General features: G+C 37.7%; 2 protein-coding genes and 1 non-coding gene across 3 annotated transcripts; 1 reads left to right on the top strand and 2 right to left on the bottom strand.

The window, feature by feature from the left end:
• Positions 1 to 1,267: 1,267 nt before the first annotated feature.
• Positions 1,268 to 5,947, bottom strand: LOC123910221. The gene is made up of 6 exons (XM_045961311.1): positions 5,185 to 5,947; positions 4,793 to 4,890; positions 3,786 to 3,810; positions 3,494 to 3,614; positions 3,268 to 3,402; positions 1,268 to 1,723 (listed from the first exon to the last, which is right to left on the bottom strand). The coding sequence occupies exons 1-6, from the start codon at positions 5,513 to 5,515 to the stop codon at positions 1,519 to 1,521; spliced, it is 915 nt and encodes a 304-aa protein (XP_045817267.1). The 5' UTR covers positions 5,516 to 5,947; the 3' UTR covers positions 1,268 to 1,518.
• Positions 5,948 to 17,413: 11,466 nt separating this feature from the next.
• LOC123905179 lies at positions 17,414 to 19,830 on the top strand. Its single transcript, XM_045954811.1, has 4 exons — positions 17,414 to 17,675; positions 17,877 to 18,051; positions 18,165 to 18,815; positions 18,903 to 19,830. The coding sequence occupies exons 1-4, from the start codon at positions 17,414 to 17,416 to the stop codon at positions 19,828 to 19,830; spliced, it is 2,016 nt and encodes a 671-aa protein (XP_045810767.1).
• LOC123912004 lies at positions 17,989 to 18,090 on the bottom strand. The gene has a single exon (XR_006810858.1). It is a non-coding gene; the product is annotated as a small nucleolar RNA R71 (small nucleolar RNA).
• Positions 19,831 to 25,018: the final 5,188 nt, after the last annotated feature.

Genomic DNA, 25,018 nt, shown 5'->3' with positions numbered 1-25,018 from the left:
CCCCTTGCCCTAGCTCTTCAAGCTCTCTCTTCTCTTCTCCCAAGAACATAAGAACATGAGAAAAATGAATTTCTCTTCTCCCTCTCATAGCCATATGGCGCCACACACACACACAAGGCCCATTGGGCCTCAAGCACAATTGGCTTGGCCCAATAACACGTTAACTCTCTCTACTCGCTTAATAACTAAAGTACTCGATAAATAACTCTAGTTATTAACTTAATTAAAATGCCATGTTAAATAAAATATTTTAACACATAAAAAATAATAATACGAAAATTGGGTCGTTACAGTTGTTAAGTGTAACTAACTAACTAACTAGATAAAAGTTAGTTAGAGTGTTAGTTAGTAGTTATTAGTTAGTTAGCTAATAATTAGGGAGTTTGTTAGAAGTTACAAGTGTGTAACTTAGGGTGCAAGTATTATAGCTATATAATGCACTTGCATCTATTGTAAAAATTAAGTTTTTTTGTATTGTGATTAAAGAGAATAAACTTTCCCTAAAGTGTATTCATCTTCTTCCTCTCTCTCTTCCGAATCAATTCCTCCACTGTTGATCAATTTTGAGTTTCATAGTTTCATATTTTGCTTTTCAGGTTTTACACCAGTTTGTGTGTGTGTGATTCATAGAGTGGATTGTGTTCCAACAATCTGGCCATCAACCTTCTCTGATCATCAGGTAAGATCAATTGTACACAAGAATAAAAAAAAATTATTCAAAAATATGTAGTACACATTGATGAGTTGATTAGATGCAGGACAAAAAATCGTAATGTGAAATATTATGAGGATCATAACTTGTTGTGTTACCGACATGTCTACACAAATATACCTAGCATGAATCTATGTTATATTCACATACTTCTTCTAAACACAAAAATCAAAACCCCAAATTTTCAATATACACTAGAGTTTATTTACAGAGAACACAACAACAAATCTTCTTAGCTAAAACAAATCTAAGTTTTTTTTTTTTTCATATAATGAGAGCACACATAAAAAATGGTTGTTTGCATATGGTGAAGAGGAAGATTCGTCGGTGAGTTGGGAGTGATAAATGGTGGGGTTGGGGTTTGGCATATGGTGGCTACCGGTAGTCGTAAAAACAAATAAAAATTGTGGGGTTTCTTAACCAAAAAAAAATGCTGGGGTTTAATCTTCTCCAACTTCATGCTTTCCTAACAATCTCCGCCACATCCCATTTTCTCCTTCCGCCGAAGAGATATTACCATCACATTGTAGCTTGTCTGTGAGTATCCTGATTCCATTTACAACAGTCAAATGAAAGAGGTTAATCATTCTTCCAAATCATCATCATACATGAAAATGCTTCTCAACATTGTCAACCCTTCGGTTCAACAATCTACATATATACACCATTCATTTGTGCGCGAGTATTACAAATAGTTTCTTTGTATCTAATACATCAAAATTTGTGTAGAGTATTACATAAGTCGAGTTAAAAAACCTAAAAGGGTTCTTTTCACAAAATCCATGATCCTGCATGACTTTTAGTAACTACAAAGCTATCAATGACATTAATGCTTGTTCAACTTCTTCCCAATTCTCAACTTTGTGCACAAGAGGATGCTGATAAGCCAACTCAGTCTTGCTCCAAGGATATGAATTTTCGTAGTCAAAAAGTAGGACTCGAATTCCAGCTTCAGCGCACTCAATTGCGTATCTTGGGTTATCATCAATAAGAACCTTAGCATTTAAAGACCTGACAATGTATAACGATTCAATAAACAATAAATCATTGGAACCATTAGGCTTGCATCAAGATAAAAATGACTTGGATCTGTCAATCTAGAGCATAGTTCAAAATGTTAATATATGAATGCATGGTTATCAAATTAAGGTTCAAATTATGAATCTATGTTGTCAATATTAGATAGCAGTGCTACCCCAAAAATGTTATAGCAGTATAGTGGGATGACCGCTCTTCTATGTTGTTAATATCAGATAGCTGCGCGTAGCACCGACCCTAGAAAATGCTATAGCGGTATAGCGGGTAGCGCTTTAGCAGTATAGCGGCCATGTACAAATTAAACATCAATTCCAACAACATACATAAATACTGAAAAATAGAAAAATACACAAAATTAAAAGGACTTTCTTACTTAATAATTATACTAAATATTGTCATTTACCATCAAAATAGGTTCTAAATAAAGACTAAAATACCCCTCACTTTATGATTTATTTCCAAAATAAGGGTTTTTATAAAACTTTTCCCTCCAAAATGCAAAAGCAGCCAAATAGCGCTACCGATCCGCTATGCCACCGCAATTGTCCTGCAAATAGTGGCCGCTATTTCCGCTTCTCTAAATAGCGGAAAGTGGCCTTATAGCATAGCGGAGAGGTGGTCTGACGCCACGCTATAGCGCCGCTATTAACATCATAGCCGCTATTGTACTCAAAATCAAGTTCTAAAAGTAGTCAAACTGACATCCCCATCAAAAAAAGACAAGCAAAAAAACAGCAAAGAGACCAATGATGGGCCACAATTAAGCACTCAGCAAGTGAGTTATAATAGTAGGTCACTCAAAGGGTACAAAGGACCAATATACCCTCAACAAATTTTAAAAAAAAATAAAAAATCAAAATAGCTATAATAGCGGCCGCTACTCTCAATGGCACTTCACGGGCCTATGCCATAGCAGTAGAGGGCCGCACCGCCATGCTACACCACTATAGCAGCGCTATAGTGCTCTATTGACAACATAGTCATGAATTGGAAGACCTATTTTCTGGATTGTGAATCGAATCCTATAATGAATTGTAAGATGCACTGCCAATATAATTGACATTTTTATGTAAAGTGACATAGCAAACCTATAAGCTATTATATCATCTGTTAATCTGAAAATAATACAAAATTCAAGTCCTATATCAAATTAATACAGGGTTGATATGAACAAGTGGTGGATATGTATCAGGATTCAAGACGAGAATTGAGAAGCATATCAAATATATATATGTATCCTATGGATTCAAGATGAGAATTTTTCACATGTATCCTCAATATGGATTCTAGATACGTATCCGCAAGTATCCTTGAAGTATCTGATATGTACCCGCTAAAATATTTTTTTAAAAGTAAAATAAATAATTCTAATACTTCTAGGTTATGTATCCACGAGTATCCACAAATTATTGGTATCCGATATGGATATATCTCCAATTTTGGAGTATTTGTGCATCATTATTTAGGGAATGAAAAAACATAGTCGAAATGAAAGTGGATAGGACTAAGTGGCATACCTACAAATATCTGACTTTGGTCTTGACACCCCATCAAGGGCAAAGTGGTTTCCAAAGTGAATCTCATCAAACAAACCTGAAAAGTTATTCTCTATCCACTCAATTGTGTGATCTTTGATTGCGTTCTGCCGAGATCTGATCATTAAAACATATAAACAAACGCCCATAAGTTGATGAGTCACAGATTCTGCTGCATGTTGAAGTAAACTCAGTGGCTAAAACGTACGTTACAACTGATAGGTCACAGAATCTTGATAATTTCTGCAGGGCCGTTTGAGCACCTGGGATAGGGTGGATCCCTGACTTGAAATACGGTGTCTCGAAAAACTCATGAACACGGGTATTAGCTATGCAACAAGGTAGTGATTTAAAACCAGTCCAATTTTATCAGGATAAAGATAACCAATTTCAATGAATGGACATGGTGAAAAATAATTTGTATCACAAGATCGCACAAGTTTTCATAACATGATGAAGAATAATTAACAAAATGTAATAATAGAGCGACTATATGATACCTTCTTCGCGTGAACAATTCCATATCTGTAAGAGAAATGAAGAGCTCATCAGAGACTCGTTTACAAACATGCTTAAAATTCTATGCAATACAATACTACAAACTAAATGAGTTTTTAAAAGTATATCTCAATTCTCAATGCAAGATAATGTATAATTAATTGAGAGAAAGGGTTCACAAATCTAGAAACACCAAGAAAACTACTATTAAAGAACAGAATCACGTGTTAAGAAAAATCTATGTTTTTGTTTATGTATCAATGAACATCTATCTCCCTTGATCTTGTATGTATCACCATTAACTACAAAACAGTAACACAAGTAAAACACTCGAAATGTTTATGGCACAATTAATCGATCATGCTCCGTTGCTTTGGGATAGGAACTCGAAAAGTAGGTGAAATTGAACTGACCCCCGAACTTGGTAGGGAGGACCACGGTTCGATCCCCCGCAACTGTGATCGGGAGGGGGCTGGAACCACTTGATTCCAGAACTGACGCCCAAACCAGATTAAACTGGTGATGAAAGCCAAAAAAAAAAAAAAAAAAACTATTATTGATGAAAAACTACTAGATGTATTACGGAAGAGAAAACCGCTGTAACCCTAGAGCAATATGGTTCTAACAGAAAATATGTTGAATGATACTTCTCGATTCTCACTCTCTGCACACCCCTTATAACAAAATCGGTAAATTTGCCGCATCACCTAATTCCCTACCTTTTCCGATATTTTCCCCACATCACTCTTTGGGCCCGCATTTCTCAATTGGTATCCTAACACTTTGTGCAGAGGAACTGCAAATTCCAACCCTCCAAGCTAATACCCCTTTATTAAATGTACTACTATATGATTATCAAATTCAAAAGTATATTGAGCTGAAATTACATTATCAAGGAATAATACCAAAGAGTACTCAATAATCTCATAAAAGCCTAATATAAATGTAGTATTTATTGTTAATGCAAAATTTCCAATGTCCAGTTAACTATCATATAAATTGGTGATACCTTGAAGAACTCGTACACATGATACTCAGAAACTGAATAATTTGATGAATATCGTGCTGCTATGAACTTATTCAGCGCTGACACAAAGTTTCCTAATACTGCATATGAAAAAGAAATAAAACAAATACACATCAGAGGGAAAACAAAAGTGCATACTTAACAACAGAAAGAGTAAAAATGCTTGATATGATACAATGGTGTCATAGAACGCGGTGGCGCCACAATCCTTCACGAATTGGCCATGACGGTTGCAAAATATTCCGCTACTACAATCAGCCATGACATCACCATGGCCAATATTAACAACACTAAGTAAAACTCAATCAAATGTACATGTAATATACCTCAATAATGTTTAGTTATTATTGGACAAAAATCGGTAAAAAGCACACCTTCATCAACATCAACAGCAACTACAAGTTTCTGAGGAATTTGATGATCACAAAAAGGTTTATTGTGACTTCCACCTGGTGATCTATGCTCAACAATAGTGGCATCATATTTTCCATCTATGACAGAAATACCCTTCTCTAAACCCTTTGTCTTCGCCTTCAAAAAACCCCTTTTGGAATTAACATCAACATTTCCATTACTTGTATCAAAACAGGATCTAAGATTGAACCTAACACTTCTGTTAACCTCAAAATATGAAGAAGAAACAAAAGGGTATTGAGAAAAAGCTCTTGTGACATGGGAAGGATCATAGTTCAACAAATTTGCCATGATTGCAGAAATAAAAATTTCTCTAAATTTAAATTTAAATATAATAAAACCAGAATCTTGCTGTGAATTTCATTCCAGCATCATAAAATTGTAACGGATGAATTCAAAGAAAACAAATAAATTAGTAAAATTTTGAAAAAAAAGCAAAAACCTTTGAATTTTTGTACCAATTATAGCACTAAAAGCAATTGAGTAGAACAATGCAATGGTTCATAAAGGAACAAACTTTGATCATAACTATTATGAGGTGACAACCTTAACCGACAAAAACAACAAATGAAATGTTTGATTTGATGGACCTAAAAACAAAAAAAAAAATTGGTCCTAAAAACAAAGAGTCAAAGACCCAGAAGAGAAAATTTTCATGGGAGAATATGTTGTCGTGAAAACGGATCAGTTTGAGAAGAACGGATGAATCAATGTGGCAAACATGCAGACATGGGTTCATTTGAAGGAGAAAAAAAAATAGTTTTTTTTTACGATGACAGTAATATTAGTAAAAAAATAATAAAATAAAAATAGGAGTGTAATTTAGGTAAATTCTAAGTGGTGACCAGTCATGAATAACATTATAACGAATACGAATTTTATAAAATTCACCGTTGGATTGAAAGTTCATATCATATAGATCATCCATAGAAAAATTTAGAAAAATTGAAAATCATTTGATATGTTATTGAGACACACCAAGATTAACGGTTTATTAAATAACGTAAATCTTGATGGGTCTCAATAACATATCAAATGATTTTCAAAAAATTTTAAAAAATTTATGGATGATCTATATGATATAAACTTTCCATCCAACAGTGAATTTCGTAAAATTCATATTCGGTAGATCACTTGTCCACGGTGGACCACTTGTGAAGGTAGTCCACCGTAGCAGTAGCCGTGTAATCTAATCTCCTGTATCTAGGGAATTTCCGGCTTTATTTCCTTTAGATTATATACTCTCTTCGTTTCAAAATATAATATGTTTTTCTAATATTTTATTGTCCTATTTTATAAAATTTTATTCAAAGTTCAAGGTGCATTAATTAAATTTTCATAAAAATACTATGCTCTTGCTAAGAATTGAGCGGGTATGCATTTAGCTAAACTAGTATCCGGACCCGTGTCAGGTACGGGTAAAAATGTGACTACATAAATAATATTTAATTATTAAAATTTTCATATATAAAAAATTAAAAGTTATAATTATAACATAAAAAGTGAACATGTTTAATAAGCCACACAAAATACCCACATCAGTTAAAATATGCTTAATACCTGTTATCATTTTATTAATAAAAAATTGAATTAAATATAAAACTATTATTTGAGAGAAGAAAGAAATACTCCAACAAAGAGTATTTAATACTTATCCAAGAAAATATTAAACTTGATCGATTAATAATATTAGAATAACTCAAATTAAAAGGGCATAATACCTTTGCATGATCTTTTGCTAGTGATCCAAAGTTATAAGGTGATGAAGATGTCATGTTTGGAAGTAGGAAGTCCAACATGAAGTACTTATGCAAGGTTGTGAAATGTAGCAAGGATAATCAAGATTTTATCATGTCTTTCAAAAAATACTTACTACATGTGTTCTCACTGCTACTCTCCTCAGTTGGTGGAACATGTTAGCTATTCCATGATTTCCCATTGTTTCCATGAACATGTTAGTATGAACGCCTATTATAAAATTTGCAGATTAATCCATATAACAGATAATATAGGAGAGGCTTCTTGTAACTTTTAGTTTGTTGCCTTTCATCATTCAGTATCTAAAGGTTTTTAAACTAACATTAGTTTGAGTCATAAATTTCAAGTTATGATTAAAAGCTTATGGGACGAACAAAAGATGAAGTGATTAGAGAAATTGAGAATCTAATATTACCTTATGTTTGAATGTCTCTCCAATGTCATTTATTTGACATCTTTTAAACTTGATGCATAAAACTTGTCACCAAATAATGGAGTTTTTTAATAGTTCGTAGATTAAACTACAAAAGAACACATTTTAGTGAAATTAGAGATGTAATTAGGTAATCTAAATTTGAAGACCAATAAACAATAACCAAATTCAGACAAAAACTCTAGAATGACAAAATAAAAATACAAGAGGTCGATCAACAAAAAAGTGACACTCGACAACTTAGAATGTTCATCACCTCGTTCTTGAGGGGAGAGACGACTCCTGTGTTTTCCTAGTCGAAGTTCTGCAAAAGATTGTGCGTAGAGAGGATGAGAGCATTTTGAGAGTGAGCTATGGATCTTTACACATGATGACTTATCGTCACACTCTTATATCCATGCTTATTTGAGGGACATTAGACTCTTTTTAGAGGTTTTTAGTGAATAAACAAAGAGAAATCAGCTCAGAAGCAAGATTACTTGGATTACAAGAAAGTAGGGAATTATGCAGTAAAAGATGCATTTGTACTACGCTGGGGGCGTGGAGCATCACGCGCCGCGTAATGGCCTTATCAGAAGAAGATTTTCCCCTGCTTCTATTACGCGCGGCGTGGGGACCTGTCCACGCGCGGCGTAATACCCTGATCAGAAGATGGATTTGCCACTGACTTAATCACGCGCGGCGTGAAGGTAGAAATTGTTGGGAAATCGTTTCATAAAACACTTTTATAAACGCAGCGGAGTTTTAAAATTAAGATTTCCCATCAATGGATTCTTGTGAATGAGCATGATCAGGTCTAGAATATTACCTTTGAAGAACAAAACTGTGGCCGCCTTTATCGATCACAAGCACCGCACTTGCAGCACCTCCACTTAGTCCACACGAACAGAGACCTTCGATCTCACAGTGCTAGCTGTTCTTGGATGAAGGCTGAGGGAATTTTGTGCGGTTTAGGGTTTAGAGAAATTCAGAATTTTTCTAAACTCAGTTAGGGTTTCAAAAAGTGTAACTTCTGAACTTCATAAGGCTCTATTTATAGAGTTTCTTATGAGGTCTTTAGTTTACACGAAATTGGGCTTCTCAAGCCCAATAACCGTTTTTCACTAACTGCACCCCCACAATAAGTCTTACTTATTTTTCCCTTCTTAATTGTCCTTATGTGTGTGACCCTGTAGGTTCTTATGACGTTGGCAATAATATTAATCGTAATATTATAAACAGTGAGCGGTATCTAGCAACACATCACTGTTACCCAAGTCATAGGAATGTCACGTGATCTGACTAACCTTTCCGTGATAAATATCTTGTGCACAATTACCCTTTTGTCCTCATGTCTATATTGAACACAAGGCATAGTATGTCATCCTTGTCTAGTTCAATATTGGGCCCATAGACATATCTCCCGTTATGTAGGAGGGACAAATTCCATCTAGGTCACTCATGTCCCTCAGCATGATTCGTGGGATACCCATCAACCATCTTTATAATTATCCAGTTACGGATAACGTTTGAATGACAACAAGGTATTACACTCCTGCATCTAGGGTACATAGTGGTTTCAGGTCGAAGGGTGGAATACACCTTTTATCACTATGAGAAAACTTATGACATTTCATAACACTCTATGTAGTATTCTCATGGTGGGTCAATCCGATATAAAGTTACCCTTAACATTTATATCTATGTGAAGACTTGATAACTCATTATCCATGATCAGTGAGATATGATCATCAGTCTACCAACATAATAGTCTTTATGCTTTATCGTTATCCCATTTCACAATAAAACTTGACTATGGATATGTTTAAGAATAGTGTTCTTATATTTAATGGAATCTCACGATTAAGTCATACTTAACGTTCCATAAGTGAACTGACTATTCTAGGGACTTTATCATTTTATCATATATAAAATAAATAAAGAAAAGCCTTTTATTTGATATGTAAATTATTCAATACATCTATTATTCAATTATAAGTAATTGGCCTCTAGGGCTTACACCAACAATCTCCCACTAGCACTAGAGCCAATCAGGCATACTCCTAATACCTATGCCCCTAGTGTGGCCCTCATGCTTCGGCTGAGCAAGAGGCTTTGTAAGTGGATCAGCAGCATTGTCAAGTGTTGGTACTCTGCATATTTTCACATCTCCTCTATCAATTATTTCTCGAATAAGATGATAGCGCCTGAGTATGTGTTTGGACTTTTGGTGAGATCTAGGTTCCTTAGCTTGTGCGATTGCACCATTGTTGTCACAAAATATTCAATGGGATCCACAATACTAGGGAATATGCCAAGTTCAGTAATGAACTTCTTTATCCAAACAGCTTCCTTTGCTGCATTTGATGCAGCGATGTACTCAGCTTCGGTTGTAGAATCAGCAACTGTATCTTGCTTTGAACTCTTCCAGCTCACAGCACCACCATTTATGCAAAACACATAGCCTGATTGCGACCTAAAGTCATCCCTATCTGTTTGGAAGCTAGCATCAGTGTAACCAATTACATTTAGCTCTTCTTGGCCTCCATATATTAGGAATGAGTCTTTAGTCCTCCTTAAGTATTTAAGGATGTTCTTGACAGCCACCCAATGAGCCTCACCAGGATCAGACTGATAACGGCTTGTTGCGCTTAAGGCATATGAAACATCTGGTCGAGTACATATCATGGCATACATGATAGATCCTATAGCCGATGCATAAGGGATCTTACTCATGCGGTCTCTTTCTTCTTTAGATGAAGGAGACTGTGTCTTTGAAAGACATAGGCCATGTTGCATAGGAATGAATCCTTTCTTGGAATCATGCATATTAAAGCGTCTTAACACTTTATCTATGTATGTACTCTGGCTCAGGCCAAGCAGTTTTTGTGATCTATCTCTATAGATTCTTATTCCTAATATATAGGCTGCTTCACCCAGATCTTTCATAGAAAAGCAATTCCCTAACCAAGTTTTAATTTGTTGCAAGGTAGGGATGTCGTTTCCTATTAGTAATATGTCATCTACATATAATACTAGGAATGCGACTATGCTCCCACTAACCTTCTTGTAAACACAAGGCTCATCTTCATTTTGAATGAATCCGTACTGTTTTACAGTTTCATCAAAACGAAGATTCCAACTTCTGGAAGCTTGCTTCAATCCGTAGATTGATCGCTGTAATTTGCATATCTTTTTGGCTTCTCCTGGAATGCAAAAGCCTTCAGGTTGTGTCATATACACATCCTCAAGGAGACTCCCATTAAGGAAGACAGTTTTTACATCCATCTGCCAGATTTCATAATCATAGTATGCAGCGATGGCAAGTAAGATCCGAATGGATTTGATCATCGCAACTGGTGAAAATGTTTCATCATAGTCTACCCCATGAATTTGTTTGAAACCTTTAGCAACCAATCGCGCTTTGTAGGTCTGTACCTTTCCATCCATGTCAGTCTTCTTCTTGAAGACCCACTTGCATCCTATGGGTTTAATCCCATCAGGAGCTTCCACCAAGTTCCAAACTTGATTTGTGTACATGGAATCCATTTCAGATTTCATGGCTTCAAGCCACTTCTCAGATTCAGGGCCAGTGATGGCCTCTTGGTAAGTCACAGGCTCATCTTGATCCATGAGTAATACATCGCCTTGTTCCGATATGAAATATCCATATCTTTCAGGTTCTTGACGTATCCTGTTGGACCTACGTGGTTCTTGTGTTACATGAGCAGGATTTTCTGTCACAACATCTTGTGCATCCTGCTCTTGTTCCTCCATTGGTGTGTCACTACTTTGTGGATCGTGAATTTCTTCAAGATCTACTTTCCTCCCACTGATTCCTTTGGAAACAAAGTCCTTTTCTAGGAATACTCCTGTTCGAGCGACAAACACTTTGCCCTCAGAAGGATTGTAGAAGTGATATCCTTTTGTTTCTTTTGGATATCCCACAAAGAAGCACTTGTCAGATTTAGGTTCAAGTTTAGTAGAAATTTGACGTTTTACATAAACTTCGCAACCCCAAATCTTTAAGTAAGACATATGTGGTCTCTTGCCACTCCATATCTCATATGGTGTCTTTTCAACCGTTTTAGAAGGAACACGGTTAAGTGTATAAGCTGCTGTCAATAGGGCGTGTCCCCAAAAGGAGTTTGGAAGATCAGCGTGACTCATCATAGACCGCACCATGTCCAACAAGGTTCGGTTTCTTCTCTCAGACACACCATTCCATTGTGGTGTTCCAGGAGGAGTGAGTTGGGATAAGATCCCACACTCTTTTAGATGGTCATCAAACTCTAGGCTTAAATACTCACCTCCTCGATCTGATCGAAGGATTTTGATTTTCTTTCCTAGTTGGTTTTGTACTTCATTTTTAAATTCTTTGAACTTTTCAAAGGATTCGGATTTATGCTTCATTAGATACACATATCCATATCTACTGTAGTCATCAGTAAATGTGATGAAGTATTGAAAACCTCCTCTAGCATGTGTGTTCAATGGTCCACATACATCAGTATGTATGAGAGCCAAAAGATCACTTGCCCTTTCACCTTTACCAGTGAATGGGGTCTTTGTCATTTTTCCCAATAAGCAAGATCTGCATGTTTCAAAAGATTCATAATCAAATGAATCCAAGAGCCCATCTTTATGGAGCTTGGAAATGCGTTTCTCATTTATATGGCCTAAACGACAGTGCCAAAGGTATGTAGGATTTAACTCATTAGGTTTAATCCTTTTTGTATCAATGTTATATATTGGCATTTCAAGATCAAGAATATATAATCCATTACTCATTTGTGCTGTGGCATAAAAAATATCATTTAAATAAATGGAGCAACAATTGTTCTTTATTGTAAATGAAAAGCCAAGTTTATCCAAACAAGAAACAGAAATAATATTCCTGCTAATGGCAGGTACATAAAAACAGTTCTCTAACTGTATTATTAAACCAGAAGGTAAAGTCAAATTATAAACTCCTACAGCTAATGCGGCAACTCTTGCTCCATTTCCCACTCGTAGGTCGACTTCACCTTTAGCCAATCCTCTACTCCTTTGCAGCCCCTGCACATTAGTACAAATGTGAGAACCACATCCGGTATCTAATACCCATGTAGAAGAAGTAGATAAATTAATTTCAATAACAAAGATACCTGCTGAATTAGAGCTCTCTACTCCATTCTTTTTATCTTCCAGGTATTTTGGGCAGTTCCTCTTCCAATGTCCAGTCTTGTTACAGTGGAAGCACCTACCCTCCTTTGCAACTCCCCCAGTGGGCTTCAAGGCTTTAGGGGTAGGTTTGGGTTTGGCAACTTCCTTGCCCTTCCCTTTGACTCCCTTCCCTTTGTTGCCCTTCCCTTTGTTTCCATTGCCAATCATAAGAACATGGTTGGACTTCCCTTTTGTTTTCATATTCTGCTCAGCTTGCCTCAACATGCCTAGCAGTTGTGGCAGAGTCTTCTCCATGTCCGACATGGTGAAGTTCAGAACAAACTGATTAAAACTCTCCGGCAACGATTGCAAGATCAGATCAGTTGCAAGCTCATTTCCAAGTGGAAATCCCAATTTTTCTAAGTTCCCCACGTACCCAATCATCTTGAGCACATGTGGACTTACTAGAGATCCCTCAGATAGCTTGGCTGAAAACAGGGCTTTGGAAACCTCAAACCTCTCAATCCTGGCTTGCTCTTGATAGAGCGTTTTCAAGTGTTCGATCATATCGAATGCATTCATGTCCTCATGTTGCTTCTGAAGCTCAGAGGTCATGGTAGCCAGCATGAGGCACTTTGCATCCATGGCATCATCAAGACGCTTCTGATAAGCATCCCTTTGTGCCTTTGGAGCATTGGCGGCAGGTTCATCCTCAGGGTTAGGTTGGGGTTCCTCAATAGCATACAGCTTTTTCTCGTGCATGAGGACTATCCTCAAGTTACGATGCCAATCAAGAAAATTTGTCCCAGACAATTTCTCTTTGTCAAGAATGCTTCGCAAAATGTTGTTCGAAGTATTGGTGTTTGACATGGTGATCTACAATTATAAAAGTGAAAATATAAGTATTGAACAATTTTAATACACATTTAATTAGGCCTTTAATTAAACATGCTCTCTCACTATTTTACTCAAAACAAATGACCCTCGACATTTGATTCGGAAAATCCCGTTGGAAGATTTTCTAGTGAGAATGAGATCCATATTTCACTTCGTTTTAAGTCAGCGTTGGGCTGATTACACAAAACTTAGTTATTTAGGTAGGAAACTCCTTTCCAATTGTATCTCATACAACTCTCATATCCTTTCTATTGGGTGAATAACACTTATTCTAATCCATCACATGGAATAACCCAATACTTGCTTCTAAAGTTATATAATCTTATTATATTTTCTTTAGTTAAGTTAGACCCATTAAATAGCGATCGGATAAATAAATTACCTCACCGCAACTTATCAATATTGACAATGCACTTCGCGTTGGCAAAACCTACATTGATCGATATTGATCTTGAAGGGCGCTATTCGTTGGAAAGCAATAAAACTTAATATTAATTCCTTTGAGGGCTTTTATAATTAATTTGATCTCACCTTACCACGGCTTACATACAATGACGTCACTCCATTCATAACATGCATCAACATACATAATATAATAAAATGATATGGTTATGGCCCCTAGCGTAATTGTTCCCTCAAGCCATTGAGAGAACCTATGCTATATCTAAGAATGACCTATACTTCTCCAAGATAGATCTTCATTGATGTCCTTCCTGTCCTATTTGCTAATCTTATATTACATCTCTACAAGAAACTCGTGTTCATACGAGGGAGTGAGATGAGAAAAGAAATTACATCAAGAAAATATAAGAGAGGCACGACACGCAGGCCGTATTTAAAATCCCAAATAAAACGAAAAAGAACTAAGGCCATAACCATTCATCATGCAACTTTAATAACAATAAACACACAATTTATTATTATTACATTAGTCCAATTAATAAAATACTATGATTGATCACCTTACGCAGAGTTAGCCGGGGGTTCCGCTGCCCGGTCAGCGGACGGTGGTTCCTAATCGCACCAACACTTGATGCTTCAGATACAAACCCTAGCCGTACTCTGTTTTTGTAACGACACAACCCTTGTATTGTTACAGTAATCATTCATCAAAACGTTTCAGGATTTTGTTCACCATAGACGATTGGATATATGATGCTTCACCAGTTATCGGTTCCGAAGCTCACGCTCACAATCATCCATGCTCACGACAATCACTTAAAACTTTCAATGAACAATATATTCTGTTTATATATAACAACACAACACTTGTATTGTTATAAACCCTAATACAACCGCCATTCATCAAAACGTTTCAGGACTGCTAGTTCTAGATGAACGATTGGATATATGATGCTTCACCATAAACGGTTCCGAAGCTCACGCTCACAATCATCCAAATTAAACGCCAATCACTCAAAACATTCGAATGAATGACACGATCAATGTATCACATACACTGATGCGTCGTATCAGAAATATATATCACATATATATTTTAAACCGATCAATCAAATTTTATTAATCCTTGTTGTTCTTATTATTAATACCGATTCAAAATCATATTAATAAAACAGTAATAAAACAGCAAACCGATTCATGGTTTCACAAGTGGCTCTGATACCACTGTTGGGAAATCGTTTCATAAAACACTTTTATAAACGCAGCGGAGTTTTAAAATTAAGATTTCCCATCAATGGATTCTTGTGAATGAGCATGATCAGGTCTAGAATATTACCTTTGAAGAACAAAACTGTGGCCGCCTTTATCGATCACAAGCACCGCACTTGCAGCACCTCCACTTAGTCCACACGAACAGAGACCTTCGATCTCACAGTGCTAGCTGTTCTTGGATGAAGGCTGAGGGAATTTTGTGCGGTTTAGGGTTTAGAGAAATTCAGAATTTTTCTAAACTCAGTTAGGGTTTCAAAAAGTGTAACTTCTGAACTTCATAAGGCTCTATTTATAGAGTTTCTTATGAGGTCTTTAGTTTACACGAAATTGGGCTTCTCAAGCCCAATAACCGTTTTTCACTAACTGCACCCCCACAATAAGTCTTACTTATTTTTCCCTTCTTAACTGTCCTTATGTGTGTGACCCTGTAGGTTCTTATGACGTTGGCAATAATATTAATCGTAATATTATAAACAGTGAGCGGTATCTAGCAACACATCACTGTTACCCAAGTCATAGGAATGTCACGTGATCTGACTAACCTTTCCGTGATAAATATCTTGTGCACAATTACCCTTTTGTCCTCATGTCTATATTGAACACAAGGCATAGTATGTCATCCTTGTCTAGTTCAATATTGGGCCCATAGACATATCTCCCGTTATGTAGGAGGGACAAATTCCATCTAGGTCACTCATGTCCCTCAGCATGATTCGTGGGATACCCATCAACCATCTTTATAATTATCCAGTTACGGATAACGTTTGAATGACAACAAGGTATTACACTCCTGCATCTAGGGTACATAGTGGTTTCAGGTCGAAGGGTGGAATACACCTTTTATCACTATGAGAAAACTTATGACATTTCATAACACTCTATGTAGTATTCTCATGGTGGGTCAATCCGATATAAAGTTACCCTTAACATTTATATCTATGTGAAGACTTGATAACTCATTATCCATGATCAGTGAGATATGATCATCAGTCTACCAACATAATAGTCTTTATGCTTTATCGTTATCCCATTTCACAATAAAACTTGACTATGGATATGTTTAAGAATAGTGTTCTTATATTTAATGGAATCTCACGATTAAGTCATACTTAACGTTCCATAAGTGAACTGACTATTCTAGGGACTTTATCATTTTATCATATATAAAATAAATAAAGAAAAGCCTTTTATTTGATAAGTAAATTATTCAATACATCTATTATTCAATTATAAGTAATTGGCCTCTAGGGCTTACACCAACAGAAATGAACTACGCCGGGGGCGTAAAGACAACGACGCGCGGCGTAATAACGTGTGCTGAAGATCAGTTCTCCTCTGCCTTGATCACGCGCGGCGTGATGCAGTTACACGCGCGGCGTAGTGGAATAGAAGCAACCACGCGCGGCGTGATAGATCTGACGCGCGGCGTGGTTGCGATCTGTATATATTGAAATCTCATTTTCTGGAAAGGGGTTCGAAAATTTGGAGTTCATCATTGATTTTCTGAGATCTTGTGCATCAATTGAAGTCTGATCCTGCATTCCAGTGGCTAGATTCAAGAAGTTCAACAGCATGGAAGCCTCTCTTGTGAAGTTGAAGTTTGGATTTGTGCACATCACCATGAGGAGCTAAACCCCTCATAGAGGTTGGATCTAGAGATGAACTAAGCTATGTAATTGCATGTAATCTATCCATGCAGAATATGAGTTATAATCTGACATGAATTCATGAAGCACTCAAGTGTTTCCGGTCGAGAGATTGAAACATAGAGTGTAGCACACGATCAACGCATTTTCAATTACTCCGTTATCGGTAGCTTCCATCCAAGAGATTGGAGAAGTAACGATAAAGGATAGGGTGAATTTATCAAGAGATTGAAATTCACCATATAGTTGATCTAGTTGTGACACTTGAATGATTCAATACGATATGATTGATTGCATGCGATTGTTATAGTTTAGGGAGTTTCGATGATCCAACCTCACTCATTTACCATTTGATTTCCAAACGTTTTCTTACAAACCAATTACTCAAACAAACCCCCAAAAATGTGTTTTAATTTTAGTATGTTCATAGACACAATCACCTTGATTGATCAACGCAATCCCTAAGGATCGATATCTTTTTATTACTCAATTGACGAAGTTTGTACACTTGCAAAGAGTCAATCAAGTTTTTGGCGCCGTTTCCGGGGATTGTTGATTGATTCGACAAGGCAATTGTGTCTATTTTTCTGTGTTTAGTTTACTTTTTCTGTTTTTATTTTTCTGTCAAGAGATTTCTACTTGTTTGTTTTATTGTGCATGCGGAGAACAGGTCCGAGTGAGCTGCAATTTGATCCCGAGATAGAGAAAACTACTCGAGCGAATAGGAAGGCAGCAAGGGAAGCTCTACTAGCTTCTAGACACAAAGCTACTTCAAGTGGTGCTCAAAACTGTCAAGAGCAGAATTTTTCTGATATGGAGGACGAACAAGAGCCACTGGTTCATGAACAACCACCTCCACCACTGAGAAGGACCTTAGGTGACTATGGAAGAAGAGACAACGATGCATTGGCCAACCAAGGTTTCCATCCGGCCAATCCGGTCTCTTTTGATATCAAAAACACTGTGCTTTCTGCGTTAAAGTAGAATCCATACTCCGGTTCTGAGTCGCAATGTCCAAACCTGCACTTATCTCATTTCTACGAGGTGTGTGACTACACGGATCCTCCAGGGGTAAGCGAGTCCGACAAGAGGTTAAGATTGTTCAAGCATTCATTGTCAGGTAGAGCCAAGGATTGGCTTGATACTATTCCAGCAGGGACCATTGAGACTTGGAGGCAGCTAGAGAGAAAGTTCCTTGATCGCTACTTTCCAATCCATAAATTTCTGGAAAGAAGAGCAGAAATAAGTAACTTTGAACAAGCCGACGGTGAGACCTTGTATGATGCGTGGGAAAGGTTTAAAGTGTGCCTTAAGCGATGTCCAAACCACGGGTTTGATGGGCATAACCAGATGCAGATGTTTACTCAAGGACTTAGAGCCTCAACCCGAATGATTTTGGATGCATCAGCTGGTGGATCATTGAAAACAGAGATGAAACCGAGGCAAGGGAACTTGTGGAGAGTATGGCACAGAATGAATACCGTGCAACCAATGATAGAGGTGCGAAGAAAAGAGGAGGAATGTTAGAGCTTGATACACAAACTGCACTTTTGGCCCAACAAAAGTTAATGACAAGTCAAATGGAGGCCATGATGAAGTTTCAAACTCAAGCTTCTTTAGTTGGCAAGGTTGAAAATGTGATATGTGACTTTTGTTTGCAAGACCATCCGAATGGTGGATGCTTCCCAGAAGGGTCGGAGGAAGCCAGGTACTTGGCCAACTTCCGGAAATCTTATCCAAACAACAACAATGGTTCCGGATGGGGAAATATGCAAGGACAAGGATCTGCTCAACAAAGACCTCCCTCAAGAATGGAGGAAACATTGAATCAGTTTATGATGATGACTCAAAGCAACTTTGAAGCTATGAAGTCTAGCCAAGAAACCTCCAACAAAAACCATGAGGCTTCAATAAAAAATCTAGAGGTACAAATGGGTCAACTCTCAAGGCAATTCTCTATGTTGCAAAATAATGGAGGATTTGGTGGAAACACTCTAGATAACCCAACGAATGAATCATGCAATGGAATTACTTTGAGAAGCCGTGAAATTCTGGAGAGGCAAGTCATTGAGAAGACTAGTAAGAAGAAAATGAATGAGGGAGAAGTAGAAAAAGAAAGAGATAATGGTGTAGTTGAAAATATGAGAGATGAGGGAGAAGTTGAAAATGAGAAGTTGTCTAGGGAAGTAGAAGTGAGTGATGATGAGGAAGTTGAAGTTGAAAAACAGAGGGAGTTGAGAAAAAAGGAGAAAAAGAAGAGTGAGAAAGGCAAGGGTGTAGATGAATCACCATATGCTAGGGTGCCATACCCTAGGAAGAAAAGAGTGAAGAACCAAGATTGTGAAAAAGACTTTAAGAAGTTCATGAAAGTTCTTAATAAACTTGAGATGGCGATTCCCTTAGTTGAGGCACTAGAACAAATGCCAAGCTATGCTAAGTTCTTGAAAGAACTTCTCACCAAGAAGAGGAAGCCGTTAGATGATGAGATGGTAAGCATGACTGAAGAGTGCAGCGCGTTAATTCAAAGGAAGTTACCCCAAAAGAAGAAAGATCTGGGGAGCTTCACTATACCATGTTCCATTGGAAATCTAACAATTGGTAAGGCTTTATGTGACTTGGGAGCGAGTATTAATCTGATGTCATTGTCTATGATGAAGAAGATACCGGGTGCGGTAGCAAATCCAACCAAGATGAGTCTTTCCTTGGCGGATAGGTCTATTGTAAATCCGGAAGGGATTTTACATGATGTGCTTGTGAGAGTGGCTGGTTTTGTGCTCCCGGCTGATTTTGTGGTGCTTGACATAGAAGAAACAAGTGATTGGAAACCATTACTTCTTGGAAGACCCTTCTTGGCCACAAGTCGTGCTCTTATTGATGTGGAGTTGGGTGAACTTATGCAGAGAACTGAGGACCATCAAATTGTGTTCAATGTCTTTAAAACTATGAAGTGCTATGATGGAGATCCTCAATGTTTCCAAGTCCAAGTGTATGATGAAATGATCAAAGAAGCTCTCAAGTTACCATGGAAGGAAACTCACTTGCCACAAGGTGGCACTCTACTCCATAACCCTTAGGGGTATTGGACGTCAAACATCGGGACGTTAAACAAGCGCTGGTTGGGAGGCAACCCAACGTGTTACTAATGATTTAGTTTTTCTGTTTTGATGTTTGTAGGTTAAGCATGCAGCAGGAGCAAAAACTGAGACAAAAACAGGGGAGGAATTATTGCATTACGCCGGGAGCACAATAGGTCTGCGCGCGGCGTAATAACTGGAGCAAAAGGAAGAAGCTCACTGACTTCATCACGCGCGGCGTGAAGCACATCACGCGCGGCGTAATATCTAAAGAAAATGAAGCTAGCTCTCTGACATAATCATGCGCGGCATGATCTCTGGTAAAAATGTGACCGTTACAGAATTTGCACTACGCGCGGCGTGGAAGGGCATCACGCGCGGCGTAGGTGCGTTGGAAAACGTGTAATTTCGAATTTCTCCATCTTCCCCAAAACACTCATCCATTTTTCAATATTCCCACTCGTCCTTCACGCGTCCAACACCAATTCTAACCCCTATTTCACCATCAAACCTTCTCAAAACTCATCCAAAACCTTCACAAATCACTCCAATCTTCCATACAACCATAATCCACATCAAAACTACTCCAATTTCCATTTCAATTTCTATTTTCATCCAAATTCCCAATTCTACCATATTCAACTATTTTCCATCACCTTCAACCTTAATTCGAAATTACAATGTCTTCCATGCTTACAAGACTCACTGGAAAAGGAAAGAAGAACGACAACACACCACCACAAGAACCACCGAAGAAAAAAAGATTAATATGGTTGGGTTACAAAAAGGGTCAATCTTCTAGTTCTTCACAAGTTCCACCGGAATCCTCTCCTCAAGCAGCGGTGCTCCGTCCGGCTAATTCTTCTCAACCGCTCATCGACAACCGGTTCTTGAGCGATGTTCACCAACAAAGGTACTTTAAAATTCGCACTTTTACTATCAATCAGGAGAAGGGTTTTGGAGAGGATTTGTTGAAGGGGGTGGCTGAGTTAGGTGATTCTTTAAAAGCTAGAAAGTGGGTCAAGTTTAATAAGTTGATGATGAAAGATGAGGAAAATCCGGGTAACCAATTGTGGGTGAGGGAATTCCTCGCCAATGCTTATGATCCGGCGAAACCGGAGTATCCTGCTTATGTATCTGTGGTGAGAGGTGTGCGAGTTAATTTCTCTGCTGAAGCTATTAATACTTTATTGGGCTGTAGAATTAGGGCGGCATGTGAGTTTTTGCCGGAAAAAGCTAGGATTGATGTTGGTAATTTGGCGGTGAGGGAAGAGTTGAAAAATATTATTTGTTGGCCGGGTGCTAGGTGGCTACCACATTCGGCCACTTCATTCCCTACCAGGTTGAGTTTGACGACGTTTAACCCCGTTCATCGTGCTTGGGGTGAGTTTTGGCTGAAAAATGTAAGAGTGGTTGGTAATAGTTCGGAAATACAAGCGGACAATGTTGGTGCAGTCCGGTTTCTTGCTGAGGGAAGGTTTATTGGTCTTGGTCTATGGTTGTCGAAGGATCTTTATGAAATGGCTAACAATTCCAATCAAACATTTACTCTTGGGCATTGTAATTTGATTTCGGCATTATGTAGAGCTAGGAATGTCACTGTGGCTGCTCATGATGGTGATCTTCATCCCATCCGTCCTCTTTCTTTGTCATACTTCACTAAAAAGTTTGAGAGAGGTCCTATGGTTTACCGTGGTGATGGTAATGCGGGGAGAGATGAAGCCGCAAGGGAAGAAGAAGAAATTAATCGGTTTGAAGATGGTGTACATCCGGACCAACATGGTGTACCGGTAACTGAACCACAAGGGGTGCCGGAACAGCCCCTCCTCTTTATTCTCATGATGTTAATCAGTTGGCTTCTATGTTACACCAAATGGAGATCTCTCACTACTCCGGTCTCCCTAACATGTACTATGACACTTCCTCCTTGATGTACTCTGAGGCGATGTCCTACCGGTCCACTTTCCCTCCTCCCACCTTTGGAACTCTATATCCGGTTGATACCGAGTGGGAGGCGCACCAGGCTAGGGAGATGGCATCCTTTCAGGCTAGACAATCTTACAACTCTAGCTTGAGGACCTCTGAGCTTGCTGAGATGGAGAGACGGCGCCGGGTTGAGCAAGAGGAAGTTGCTGCTATGGAGCGTGAGATGCTGGATGTTGACGGGCTGAACTTGAACTTGAATCACTCTTTCACTGACTACTTCAGTGCTCAGCCGGATGACGAGTCTTGAGCTTTTCAGATGATCTTGGTTATATGTTGCCGCTGCTACTTTACTCCTACTCCTTCTACTTTACTACTATCTTTGTCATGTTAATAATTGTTTGATGTTCCTTTGGATTTGCTGGATGATTGTAATAATTAACTTTGAATTTGAATCTTTTTATGTTCAATTGTGGAATTTCGTTTACCTTTAGAATTTGTTTCAATATCTTGGCATGTTCTTTCTATCACTTGAGTATCAATTGTTTGATTCTATCCGTGTGTGATTTGTGATACTTTCAGTGCAATTGCTTGTTGCACTCATGTGATCAAGAGGCAAAGGAAAGGAATTCACACTTTTTACCGGCTCATTGATTCGACCTAACCGTGAGGTATTAAGCCAAACACTTCTCATTCTTTCTATGTGATATCCACTCTTGTATTGTCTCTCGATTTTGCTTGTATTCTCTTTATTTGATTGGTAATATTGTCGCACACACGAGGCATGTTGTATTGGTACCTTTGAGCCTTTTTATCCACCCTTACATATATCTCCTTTGCTTAACCAATTTGAGCCGAAAGAAACAATGTTTATTTTTGCAAAACCTTAAAAAAAAAATTTATGGAAAAATGAATGACTTTCTTGGAGGTTAGGCACCTATTTAGTGGTTGATGCGCAATGCTCACCACTAAGTTTGGGGTTGCTCTTTGGAATTAGCATACAATGAAGTTTGGGATGAGGGTACTAGAGAACTTACAAAAGTTTTGTTGAAATTTTTTCAAAAGATTGCAAGGCTATAGAGAAAAATATGAAGAAAAGAAAAGAAAAAAAAAAGAGAAAGAGATGAATGTAGAAAAAGAGAAAAGAAATACCAAAAGAAGTGATAGCCTTGAATGCAAAAGATTTGCAAAAACTTGTATGATGAAATGAAAAGTTCTCTAGTCCATTGTGGTTTTAAAAGAAAAAGGGTTTTGGTTTGAAAATTTTTCTTTGACTTTAGGTGGATCTAACTCCAAGTTTTTTCTACTACTTAACCGAGCCACGTTATAACCCTTAAGACCTCTAATGTGTGTGCACAAAGTGAATCGATTGAATTTCCAGAATACTTGCAAAATCATTGTTGACTTGCTAGATGTGTTGATTTGAGTGAATTAACCATGATTGAAGAGTGTATGTGAGGATTGTGATGAAATCATTGAGCATCGGTTGAAAAGTGTGAAGTTCTTGAAGACCAATAAACAATAACCCAATTCAGACAAAAACTCGACAACTTAGAATGCTCATCACCTCGTTCTTGAGGGGAGAGACGACTCCTGTGTTTTCCTAGTCGAAGTTCTGCAAAAGATTGTGCGTAGAGAGGATGAGAGCATTTTGAGAGTGAGCTATGGATCTTTACACATGATGACTTATCGTCACACTCTTATATCCATGCTTATTTGAGGGACATTAGACTCTTTTTAGAGGTTTTTAGTGAATAAACAAAGAGAAATCAGCTCAGAAGCAAGATTACTTGGATTACAAGAAAGTAGGGAATTATGCAATAAAAGATGCATTTGTACTACGCTGGGGGCGTGGAGCATCACGCGCCGTGTAATGGCCTTATCAGAAGAAGATTTTCCCCTGCTTCTATTATGCACGGCGTGGGGACCTTTCCACGCGCGGCGTAATACCCTGATCAGAAGATGGATTTGCCACTGACTTAATCACGCGCGGCGTGAGAGGTACCACGCGCGGCGTGAAGGTAGAAATGAACTACGCCGGGGGCGTAAAGACAACGACGCACGACGTAATAACGTGTGCTGAAGATCAGTTCTCCTCTGCCTTGATCACGCGCGGCATGATGCAGTTACACGCGCGGCGTAGTGGAATAGAAGCAACCACGCGCGGCGTGATAGATCTGACGCACGGCGTGGTTGCGATCTGTATATATTAAAATCTCATTTTCTGGAAAGGGGTTCGAAAATTTGGAGTTCATCATTGATTTTCTGAGATCTTGTGCAGGAATTGAAGTTTGATCCTGCATTCTAGTGGCTAGATTCAAGAAGTTCAACAGCATGGGAGCCTCTCTTGTGAAGTTGAAGCTTGGATTTGTCCACATCACCATGAGGAGCTAAACCCCTCATAGAGGTTGGATCTAGAGATGAACTAAGCTATGTAATTGAATGTAATCTATCCTATTATGTATTGAATCTCTTGTAACAGTGTTATTTCATGAATATCAACGCTTAATGCTTTTTAATTTCTGATCAACTTTGCAATGATTTTAGATTCTGATTATGAATATCAATGCTTAATGCTTTTCAATTTCTGATCAACTTTGCAATGCTTTTCAACAGTGTTATTGGAGAAGTATCGATAAAGGATAGGGTGAATTTATCAAGAGATTGAAATCTACCATATTTTTGATCTAGTTGTGCCACTTGAATGATTCAATACGATATGATTGATTGCATGCGATTGTTATAGTTTAGGGAGTTTCGATGATCCAACCTCACTCGTTTACCATTTGATTTCCAAACGTTTTCTTACAAACCAATTACTCAAACAAACCAGCAAAAATGTGTTTTAATTTTAGTATGTTCATAGACACAATCACCTTGATTGATCAACGCAATCCTTGAGGATCGATATCTTTTTATTACTCAATTGACGAAGTTTGTACACTTGCATATGGGATGTCATTCGTAAAGATAAGATTAACATTTAGAAGATCATAATTAATGAAAATGAAACATAAAACAGAAAAATAACCCATTGATTTATATATCCGGTAAAGAAAGGTGAAAGACAATCCTCTTAAAAAAAACAAAATCAAACTCTACCACCGTATTCGTATGCTTAATCAATTTTTAAGGATGAAGTGTAATTTGATAAAATGAAATTCATATTTAGAAGGAAATTTTAAACGAAACAAAGAAGAAATTCATAAGCAAAAAAAAAAAAAAAAAAAACACCACTTCACGTACTCTTAGTGAAGCAGATAAG

The sequence above is a fragment of the Trifolium pratense genome, linkage group LG2 (genome assembly GCF_020283565.1).
Source record: "Trifolium pratense cultivar HEN17-A07 linkage group LG2, ARS_RC_1.1, whole genome shotgun sequence".
Lineage (NCBI taxonomy): Eukaryota > Viridiplantae > Streptophyta > Magnoliopsida > Fabales > Fabaceae > Trifolium > Trifolium pratense.
The sequence above is the reverse complement of the archived record's forward strand: the minus strand, read 5'-3'. Positions and strand labels throughout refer to the sequence as shown.

What these genes read in the sequence shown, in the direction of transcription:
- LOC123905179 (XM_045954811.1), top strand. Translation starts at nt 17,414, where the DNA reads ATGCGGAGAACAGGTCCGAGTGAGCTGCAATTTGATCCCGAGATAGAG. An exon ending in TTGTATGATGCGTGGGAAAG is followed by an intron (nt 18,052 to 18,164) that starts GTTTAAAGTGTG and finishes TGGATGCATCAG; the next exon opens with CTGGTGGATCATTGAAAACA. An exon ending in AGCCGTGAAATTCTGGAGAG is followed by an intron (nt 18,816 to 18,902) that starts GCAAGTCATTGA and finishes TGAAAATATGAG; the next exon opens with AGATGAGGGAGAAGTTGAAA.
- LOC123910221 (XM_045961311.1), bottom strand. Translation starts at nt 5,515, where the DNA reads ATGGCAAATTTGTTGAACTATGATCCTTCCCATGTCACAAGAGCTTTT. An exon ending in ATGTGTACGAGTTCTTCAAG is followed by an intron (nt 3,811 to 4,792) that starts GTATCACCAATT and finishes TTTCTCTTACAG; the next exon opens with ATATGGAATTGTTCACGCGA. An exon ending in CCAAAGTCAGATATTTGTAG is followed by an intron (nt 1,724 to 3,267) that starts GTATGCCACTTA and finishes ATACATTGTCAG; the next exon opens with GTCTTTAAATGCTAAGGTTC.